At 35.0% G+C, this 10,988-nt stretch overlaps 1 protein-coding gene across 1 annotated transcript; it reads left to right on the top strand.

The window, feature by feature from the left end:
- The first annotated feature begins 8,089 nt into the window (after positions 1-8,089).
- Positions 8,090-10,788, top strand: LOC141695790 (laccase-15-like). Its single transcript, XM_074500019.1, has 6 exons — positions 8,090-8,185; positions 8,281-8,432; positions 8,511-8,755; positions 8,876-9,004; positions 9,242-10,192; positions 10,277-10,788. Exons 1-6 carry the CDS (start codon positions 8,090-8,092, stop codon positions 10,405-10,407), a joined length of 1,704 nt encoding a protein of 567 aa, XP_074356120.1. The 3' UTR covers positions 10,408-10,788.
- Positions 10,789-10,988: the final 200 nt, after the last annotated feature.

The raw sequence follows: 10,988 nt of genomic DNA, 5'->3' as shown, positions 1-10,988 counted from the left end.
CTCATTATCAGACTTTACAGCTACAAACTTAACAGGCTTTAACTTAGATTTTTGACTAACAACTATAGGCTTAATTTCTACAGTTCCTTTATCATTCTTATCATCTCCATAACGTAAGCCCTCTTTCCAGTTTTCACTACTTAACAAATTCTGAGTTGTTCTGCCAGAGTTAGTCCAAGTCCTGATAATCTCTCTTTCCTTTTCTAACTCAGCTTTTAGAGATTCATTCATTTTAAGCACTTCATCCCTAACATAGAAAGCATCATCTCTATCTTTCTAAGTTTGATGGAACATGACTAACTCTTTTTCTAAATAATCATTCCTCTTTTTGCAAGCAAGATTTTCAAAAGTTAATCTTTCACATGTTAAAGTTTGATCTCTATAGCTAATGAACATGGTTTTAAGATATCTTCTCAACTCATTAATATCATCAGTATGAAAGGCATAAGTAGTTTGAGGTACCTTTAACTCAGCAGCTTCAGAACTGCTTTCAGCACTTGCCATATCAGCATTTGCCATCAAGGCATAATTCTCCTCACTTTCAGAATCTGAGGTGTCTGTCCAGCTTTTGTTCTTTGTAACAAGAGCCTTGCCTTTGTCACTCTTCACTTTCTTGCAATCAGGAGATATGTGGCCTTTCTCACCATAGTTGTAGCATTTGACATTTGTATAATCTCCCCTGTCAGACTTTCCTCCTTTGCCCTCAGATTTTCTGAAATTCTTCTTATCAGAACTTGCACCTTTCCTGGAAAACTTCTTTCCCTTCCTGAACTTCCTGTATGCAATCTTTGTGATTCCTTTCACCATAAGGGCACACAGCTTCATCATCTCTTCATCAGCATCCGTCTCAGGCAAGCTTTCAGATTCTGAGTCATCATCACTATCAGAACTTGATGACTCAGTATCAGACTTTGTGAAGAGAGCTTTACCCTTGCCTTTCCTTGAGGTAGCTGCCTTGGGGGATTCTTCTTCAGCCTTAAGAGCAATTGTCCTTGACTTTCCTCCTTTCCTCTTGCTTCTTTGTTCCATCTCAAGTTCATGAGTCTTGAGCATCCCATAAATTTCATCAAGAGTCGTTTCGTCAAGATTATAGTTGTCTCTTATTGTTGTTGCCTTCAAATCCCAGCCTTCAGGAAGAGCCAACAGGGAATTTAAGGTTTGAATCTTCAAGATCATACTCCTTATCGACCAGTGACAAATCATTCAAGAGTTTGACAAATCTATCATATAGATCAGTCAATGACTCATTAGCCTTTGAGTCAAAGTGTTCATACTCTTGAGTGAGTATTGTCTTCCTGTTCTTCTTAATCGTATCAGTTCCCTGACATCTTGTTTCCAAGGCATCTCATATCTCCTTTGAAGTCTTGCAGTTTATTACCTTGTTTGACATTACATTATCAATGGCGCTATGCAGTAAGTGGCATACCTTAGCATCCTTAGCAATTGATGCGATATCTTCAGCAGTGTAGTCACTCTTCTCCTTTGGTACTGACTTTGCTGCTTCACCTGCAACTGCAACTGCGAGCTTGGTTGGTTTGTGAGGCTCTTCCTTGATTCTATCAAGATATTCTGGATCTGTAGCTTCCAGAAACATAGTCATCCTCACCTTCCATATGGGATATTCAGATGGTCTCAGTATGGGAACTTTAATAGTCTCATATCGGCTTTGGATTTGTGTCTTTGGAGGTTCTTCAGTTTTGGTGGGCTTAGTTGGAGTTTCTACTTCAGACATGATTGTTTTTGGATCTTAAACTGTTTGTGTGTTAACAGATAGGCTCTGATACCACTTGTTAGGTCACGCACACTGTAGAGGGGGTGAATACAGTGTATAGCACAATCAAATCGAACTTTAATAACTCAAGTAACAGAAAACAAACTTTATTCAAAACAATAAACTCTGTTATAGTATGGAACTGTCCTCTCTCAGTGATGAACAAATATCACGAGAGCTGTTAGGGTTACAATGAATAATCTTCTCGATAATGATAACACTTATAGTGTAAACCCTATGTCTGTGTTTATATACTACACAGTTACAAGATAATCGCTAATTGATATGGAATATAATTCTGCTTCCTAAAATATATCAATCAGATATCTTTTCTTCCAAGTATTCTATTCTTCATAGAATTCCTTCTTCATGCATATCTCTTCTTATGGTTGTCTTGATATTTTCTTCCTTTCAATCAGCCGCCTTCCTTATCTGAACGTTTCCTTTAAGTCCTGATATTATCTTCTGATAAATATCTCCTGAACCTTAAGTACTGATAACTTAAGTTCTGACTTCAGTATAAGTGCTAATTTCAGTTAAGTACTGATTTGTCCTGTTTAAGTAAGATCTGAAAACTAAACATAAATCATATTAGTCATGACATTATCAAATATATCTAACATTATAAATTTAGTTATATATGTATTATGTAGGAATGGAACCTTCACCAGATATGGAATCAACGGATACTTTGAAACCCAACTCTAAAGATGTGGGATGGGAATATGCTGAATTGATAAATGCTACTAATCTTAGACAAGTCAGATGTAAATTGTGTGGTAAAGAACTTAACATTGGAATCGTGTTTATCAAGCTTATCACCATAGCAGGATTATTTATTTGATTTGCTATTAGGCTGCTGCCAAAACAACTCTCTGTAACATAATTCTATTAGGCTATCACTTGTTGGTTTTTTATGCTAGCTTTGCAAATTTACTATGTTAGTATATGTGGGTGCATTGACATCGTTCTAAAATTGGTAAACTGCATTAAAATTTAATTATATATTTCTTATGAAAAGTTAAAAACTTAATAAATAATATTATTTAAATTTAAAATATATTTTTACTCCGATTTTTCAACCGAGTACTCTTCCCGAGTACTCCGAGTACTTCATATTCCATCCTTTTGCCGAGCCGAACCGAGTTCTGAGTTTTAAAACACTGGTAAGTACACATTGATGTGATATAACAGTTACATATCGGAAATAAATAAAAAACGGTTGTCCACAACCAAAATGTTGGCTAGTGAAATGGGAAAATGAAAAAAAATGAAAATTGCCCGTCGACCTATATTTTATGCTTGTCACTGTTACACCAAGAAATTTATGTAAAGAATGTCCTATTTTTCACCAAAAACTTACCATCATTTAGGTTGGATTTCGTAAAACGAATTAGTTTTATACTATCGCCGTTTCTCTCAAATATTTACATTATCTTCGTCTCTCCCAAATATTTATATTTGACTTGGACACGGAGTATAAAAAATGATAAACTAGCAGAGGAAAGCTAAAAAAATGAGTAAAAAAATGAAGAGAAGCGGTGAATCTAGGTTTTTTTAAAATTATAAAAAAAAAATTATTTTTTATTTTTTTTATAATATAAATAATTAAAGACCAAAAACGAAAGCAAAAAGAAAAACGTAAACAAAGGAAAGTGGGAGTATACAATAACTTTTATTAAGTGTCGGGAGTTGACGACAAATGGAGTATAATCAACCATTAATTTGTTAGTCAAGACTTGTGTATACTCGCTCCATCCTTTTTTACATTTTTTATTTTGATTTGTTAATACGGATAAACGATTGACTATTAATTTACGTCTAATTTATAAGATCAAATGTAGTCATGAGAGATCTTGTTGAATTCATATGTATGAGTACTTTAATACAATAAAATTTTTATATTTAATACTATACGAAATTAAAAATATTAACAATCAAAAGTATGCATTAACAAACATGTTCAACACAAATAGGAAAGTTTGTAGGGACGGAGTACAAGTTTAGAACAGGTCATGTGATGATGATATGGGTAAATCCAAAATTACTGTACTTTCCTTCAACAACACATCAGGTTAGATTTTGTTCCTTGCCTATACTTGCAATCTAAACTTACCCACTTTATCAAAATCTGTTCTTTTTCAAGAATCTGTGCACATTTTGTACTGTGATCAGGCTGATATAATCATTGTATATATGTCTGGTTCTGGAGTTGATAAGGATCAAAAGGCCAAAAAGGGGTTTTGGTTTCAATTGAGAAATATGTGGAGGAGAAGTAAGGTGCTTTCAAATTCAATTTCTTGCTGTTTTTTTGGTAAGAATGAGAAGTCTGGAGGGTGTTTTATGTGTTTTAGGAACAACCCAGATGATGATTTAGCAGTGTCTAAAGAAAGTAAAAAAAATTGTTGTTCTGGGAACCAGGTTGAGTCTTTGAGAATTGTGATGGAGAAAAATGATTTCTTTTCTCAAGAATGTAATACCCATTTTGATTTAGGCACTGTGGGATTGAATAGGGTTGATTTGTAAACGAAATGAAACATACCTGGTGTATCCCGCTTATAAATAATGATCCGGAAGGGTGTTAGATGGGTGCATACTTTGTAGACATATGAATTCAGGTGCATCCAGAGGCTCTTTGGTATAGAGCCCGGACCCGTTAATTAGTGATTTGATCACTTTTAAGAATCGAGGTCATGATTCTTTGTAGTTAATGTGTTTATTCGTCGGTGGAAAGTTGAAATCTTTAATCCATTATCGGAATTGATTGGCATGATCATTAGTAAAGATTGATGATCATGATGAATTTGTGAGAAGGATGGATTATCAAGAAATTTTAGTATGGGAAAGTATCAATGGTTGGTATTGTGGCTGATGTGAATGTCGATTAGGCAATTGTATCATAGAGGAAAGTGTTGTCCATATTGCAATTCATATGCATGATCAGAGAGTTTTCATTTATATTTTCTGTGTAGGTTGTAAAGATGTGAAAATAGAAGTTCTTATACTCCGTGCTAGTGTAATGCTGTTAATCTGGTATCACAATCTATTAGAACAATGATTGCTTCTTATTGGTATTTGGAATGTCACTGAAAACTGAGGTCCCAATAGGCCAATATCGCAGGACTTGTGCTATAGATCGTGGTGATTAACAATTGGATTATGTGTTAAGAAAGTGAGCACCTGAGTATTGAATTGCTTGTTAGTTGGAATTGATTGCTTCTTAGTTGGAATCGTGAATGTCAAATGGAAGTACAAGGTCCCCATATCTGGAGACTATTTGTATTGATCCTGGTGATAACTGTATGTAATATGTGGAACTAGAGAAGAGAGCAGCCGCAGGTTGGTAAATTATCTGTATCATTGAATTTTTTTTTTGCACTGAAATGTTGAATATTCCTGTAATATGGATTTACGCTGATTAAAGATTAATAGACAATTTTTCTTTATTACACTTTACATTAATACTAAAGATTTAGCAATTCAGGAACTCATTGATTGTTATTATTTACTGATAAACGTCAATTGACGGTAAATGTTCTTCCAAAAATGATTGACTAGCTAATTATGACCTTGAGAGTTGTGAGTTAGTGTTGAGAAGAATAATGATCTGTAAAACTTTTAATAGAATGTACTCTAAAACCCACGAGGTCAAACCCTCTGAAAACTATACTGTCCTGACCATCCTTTAAAAAAAATTTGGTTCGAATTCAGACACTTTGGACGATCATATCTTATTCTGTAAACAGTCAAAAACCCAAATTTCTTACAACACTCATTATCTCTGTCTAAAACCTATATCTCATGGTCATGGAGATTAGTGATGCGTGTAAACTTGTTTTTCCACATCCTAGGACACGTTTACAGCAGATGGAATATTCTGTTTGTCTGCAAATCACCAGTATGTTTGTATTTTCAGTTTCAAAAGAAAGGTTCTGGCAGCGGCCCTATTTCAGAGCAATGGAGACCTTGTGACTCTATCAGCCTCATCTCATTCAATGGTACATAACTTTACAACAATGAGTTATTGGTACACAGAAAGTAGATTTTCTCTGAGGAAATAAAAGCATGTAACTGAAAATGTTTTTCTGTTTAATCACAAGTTTTTCTAATTATTACTAGAACCAAATAAGATTCAATTTCCTAGGAGCTATTGAATAAATAGGATCTTTTGTAAAGACCTAAGATCTCAAAACCCAGCAAAGGTAGATTGCTTATATATAACATAATTTTCTTAGAAGTACACATACGCAACAAATATTTTCATATAATGTAGATAAGAGGTAATGTAGGTATGATGAGAAGTCTTGACGCCATTTAGAGAAAAGCTAACATGGAAAAAGGGTTGGCGGGATTCTTGAATAAGCTGCAAAATGATGTCTTGTACAACAGGAAACAAAGAGCTCATCGCCTGGGAGCAAGTGAGAGCTACAAATGCAAACATCAAAGACAACAAATGAGCTTAATCGTTTGAGCCTTTTTTAGATGTTAATCTTGTGTGCCTTGTTCAATAGTCCTGTCAAATTTTAAAGGTAGATAGGCAGGAGTAGTTGTAAATATTACTTTTCCTGTTCTAATTGTTCTATGAAATAATTTGTTGTTTTATATAAACAAAATGCTATACGTGAAATATTCTAGCTTCGCTTAGTTGTATGAGTAACATATGCGACAATTGGTCTTGACAAAACCCTCTAACTAATAATAGTTTAAAGGAAATGCATCTGAGGATCATTTGGTCTTAGCTTTTCATATGTTACCATGATTATTACACATTTGGATTACATGGTTTGGAGAACCTTGAGATTGAAAGTTTTAATTAAAAAATATATTCCCCGGGGCTTTGTTTGTCAATTATCTTTGGGAAAAATACTATCTGGATTTAATGATGAATATATTTAGTTGTACTGTCCATATAGCAATTAAAAATGGTACAGAGGTATAATATATTCTTTTGTGACAATATGAAGAATCCATATCCCACTTATAGGCATTGATGGACGTTAGGACATTACACCATTAGTTAAGGAAAAGATAACTATTAAAGAAAAATAGGGGAAGCAAGACCAGATCAGTTTGCATTGTGGCATTTTGTTGATGTTGATGTCTGCATTATGCCGCAACATGAATTGCTTTATATGTTCTAAAGCTATTCAAGAAGACAATCATTGTGTATATATATCCCTATGGAGACGTTAGCTATGAGTTTTTCTGTTTTTCTCCTCATAGTTGTGGACAGTAAATGTTAATTGGATCACAGGGTTCCAATTTCCCAGAATGTCAAGCGGAATTTCGTTGAAATATGGAATTTGTTTAAGTATGGAATTTCGTAAGAACCGTTGGTTCTGTAATTTATCTAGTGAAGTGAATGTTACCTAGTCTTGTGCACTTGTAAGGTATATGGTTCCCCGGCTATTTGGTTATTTCATTTGATTCATTTAAAGGTACGGTTTTTCTGTGGTGTGGTGTGCTCATTGGGGGACACACTAAGCACAGACTTTTATAGTTTTAACTTGCTTTGATTGACCAACATTTTTTAATAATGGTGGACCACTGCATTTATAATAAATACTAGCATGAGCCAAGAATAACCCAAGAAATGTTCAGATTAACTAGCATTTCAGCACTACATAACTTTCAACATTTTTCAAAACATGTATGGTTGTTTCCATTTGTGAAGATCAAAGGAACAAGCCATCATGAACGGAGACAACTGAAAATTACATGGGGTCGTAGAAAGTAAAGGTTCATAGAATAGTAATAAGATAATAAGTTACGAACTGAAAGAACAACATGTATGAGAAAACTGATGGGAAGTAGTAGTATATTGGTAATCAGAATGAAATAAGTTGGAATATAAAAGAATTTGTTTCGATATTTAACACTTTAAATATGTATGATTTGAGAAATCTAAAGTTACTCAAACAATAATAATTCACTTTTAGGAGCAGTAGTAGTATTGAATTAATTTATTATTAATAAAAATTACTCTAATAACAAATGAAATAAGTAGAGTGAGTTGTAGATAAATTTTATGTAGAGGTATCTTTAGTTTAGTATTTAGAGTCTAATAAAATCATCTAAACTTGCTACAAGATTGTATCATAAGGCAGAAGGAAGAGTAAGAGTTTACAGGGAATACATAAAGTTTATTTTCAAAGTATACGATGCACATGAACAAGTGTATATTTTTAATCAAATTGAAAATTGTGGATAGTAAATGCATTCTCTTATTGCTACCCCTTGGTTTTACTTACTTTTAAACTACCCTGTAAATACCTTGAGATATTCTTTTCAACTTGAACAAAGCTTTCACTAATCATCATGCAATGCACAAGTGTTCTGGTGTTTTATTTACTAGCCTTTTCATTGTCTGGAATCTTCATAGAATGCCAGGATTGGCCCAATTATGATTTTGTGGTATGTATTACGTTATGGAAATTTAAATTTTCACATTTACACCCTCTGACATTTCATATGATCTGGACTAAAAGTTTTCATTTTTGACATGGGAGGTGAGGGAAGCAGCCTACAGAAGGCTCTGTAAAGCTAAAAAGATTTTAACAGTAAATGGAGAATTTCCCGGGCCAACAATTTATGTTCACAGGGGAGATATAATTACTGTTACAATATATAATCAAGGAAGAGACAATATTACCATCCACTGGTAAGCTAAACAGTCAAGGACTTATTTTTTGAGTAGTTCGTTTTGAAAACCTTTAAATTTTTATGGAAATGTTTGCAGGCATGGAGTGAAGCAGCCAAGAAACCCATGGTCGGATGGGCCTGAATATATCACGCAGTGTCCGATTCAACCGGGCAAAGTGCACAGACAAAAGGTTATATTTTCGACAGAGGAGGGTACTTTGTGGTGGCATGCTCATAGTGACTGGTCACGCGCAACTGTCTATGGCGCTATTGTTATATATCCCAAGCTTGGCGCTACTTACCCCTTTGCTCAACCTTATCAAGAAGTTCCGATCATCCTAGGTAGATTGACATAAACATACTAACATTGTCTCACACAGGAGTGTTGGCTGTTGATGTTATTTATTAAACAATGGTCTCCGTTTTAGATGGCTTAATTTTCAATGTGTTATCCTGTTATAGGAGAATGGTGGAAGACAGATGTGAGGAAAGTACTTAAGGAGGCACTTTTGACCGGACGCAACCCAACAACATCTGATGCTTTTACCATTAATGGCCAGCCCGGTGATCTGTATAATTGCTCCAACCGGGGTAAGTACTTCTGATAAGATTTTACTTCTGAAAAAAATTAGGTAAGTGCTTTAACACTACATAAATCTTTACTACTACTAGGATGTTCCATGATTATAATGTGTTTGTTGTGTTTTTTTGTGCATACACTGAATTATGTTAATTACAGTACCCAAATTGAAGTTTTTTTAGTAATAGTAACAGTACAATATCTGATGGATGTTGGGAACTAAGTCTTTCATGTCTATGCTTTCGCAGGAACATTTAACCTAAGTATAGAACATGACAGAACTTATCTTCTCAGGATAATCAATGCAGCAATGAATCATATTCTCTTCATTGCGATCTCCAGCCATAATCTCACAGCCATAGGAGCTGACGGTTCATACGTCAAGCCATTCACGAAAGAGTACATGGTCTTAGGCCCTGGCCAAACTCTAGATTGCCTTTTACATGCCAACCAAGAATCTGGCGAATACTACATGGCTGCAAGCCCCTACTCCACTGGGGTCCATGTCGAGTTCGACCAAAGTATTACCACTGCCATAGTGAAATACATTGGAAATTACTCCAAATATATAGCTCCTTGGTTGCCTTATCTTCCTTCTTTTACTGATACAGCAGCAGCTTTTGATGTTCTCGGCCAGTTTCGAAGCTTGGCAAGCCAAGATCATCCTATTTTTATCCCCATTAATAATATGAGAACCAAATTGATATTCGCTATCTCAATAAATGCATTCCCCTGCCTTAATAACTTATGCCTAGGACCAAATGGTACAAGGCTGGCAGCTAGCATCAACAACATAAGTTTTATTTATCCAAATGTTGATCTGCTACAAGCTTATTATTACAAAACTTCTGAAGCTCTAGTTGGTGAAATTACTCCTAGTGATCCGCCTGTATTGTATAATTATACTGCTGAATATCAGGATCTGGCGTTAGAATTGACGAGAAAAGGGACATCTGTAAAATATCTGGAATACAATTCTGATGTAGAGATTGTTTTTCAAGGGACAAGCCTAGTAGCTGGTTTAGACCATCCCATGCATCTACATGGATACAGTTTTTACGTTGTGGGGTGGGGTTTTGGTAATTTCGATAAAGACAAGGATCCTCTGACATATAATCTCGTTGATCCACCACTGCGTAACACAGTTGTTGTCCCAAAGAATGGGTGGGCTGCTGTGAGATTCAAGGCAGACAACCCTGGTAAGTAGTGACTTTAATGTGGATTATGCGATTTTGGCTATCATGTTTCACTACATTAATATACACATACTGAACTATGATCAGGTGTCTGGTTTTTGCACTGCCATATCGAAAGACATCAGACTTGGGGAATGGATGTGGCACTAGTAGTCATGGATGGAAACCAAGATGAAGCTAAAATGTTACCTCCGCCGCTTGGTATGCCGCCTTGTTGAAAAGCCTCACTCCTAATGATAGTTACTATACATTGTTAATAACTATGGTTACATTCAAGATTTCAGACCTTGGAATTTTTTAATACCTTATTGATAGATGCAGACTGCATATCTGTTTCAATAACCAGTGCAACTAATACGCTTACCTTCTCAGTTCTAACAGCTGCACAAATGAAGCATAAAATAAAAAAGTATTCCACATTTTATACTCTTTTTGTCTCTTTCCTCGGATTTCATACATTTCCAGAGACGCGTTATTTTGGTAGAATTAGGATAGATGAAGAGGATAAGCTAAATGGATAGGTATGTTGTTTTCCGGAAATTCAGCTATGACTATACGGCAAAGCAGGTGATAAGGAGGATACCTGGTTTCCGAAGCCCACAAGCTGTATGTCGTAGAGACCAAGTCCTTAGAGAGTGAAGGCCTGTGGAAATTTTTAGCCATCAGTAACTATGTCACATATGCACATCTCCTGGCATTTACATGCATTCTAAGCAGGAGCTGTTAGAACTTATACTTGGCGACGTTGTTATGGATGCAAATTATCCAATTGACTTAATAATCTTGACAAATAAAATTT

This window comes from Apium graveolens, chromosome 1, assembly GCF_009905375.1.
Source record: "Apium graveolens cultivar Ventura chromosome 1, ASM990537v1, whole genome shotgun sequence".
Lineage (NCBI taxonomy): Eukaryota > Viridiplantae > Streptophyta > Magnoliopsida > Apiales > Apiaceae > Apium > Apium graveolens.
Note: the sequence above shows the minus strand (reverse complement) of the source record. Positions and strands in the feature narration are given on the sequence as shown.

Bases quoted from the DNA above. Each gene is read 5' to 3' on its own strand.
- LOC141695790 (XM_074500019.1), top strand. From the start codon at position 8,090: ATGCAATGCACAAGTGTTCTGGTGTTTTATTTACTAGCCTTTTCATTG. The intron at 8,186-8,280 runs GTATGTATTACG...TTGACATGGGAG, and splicing joins GGCCCAATTATGATTTTGTG to GTGAGGGAAGCAGCCTACAG. The intron at 10,193-10,276 runs GTAAGTAGTGAC...AACTATGATCAG, and splicing joins ATTCAAGGCAGACAACCCTG to GTGTCTGGTTTTTGCACTGC.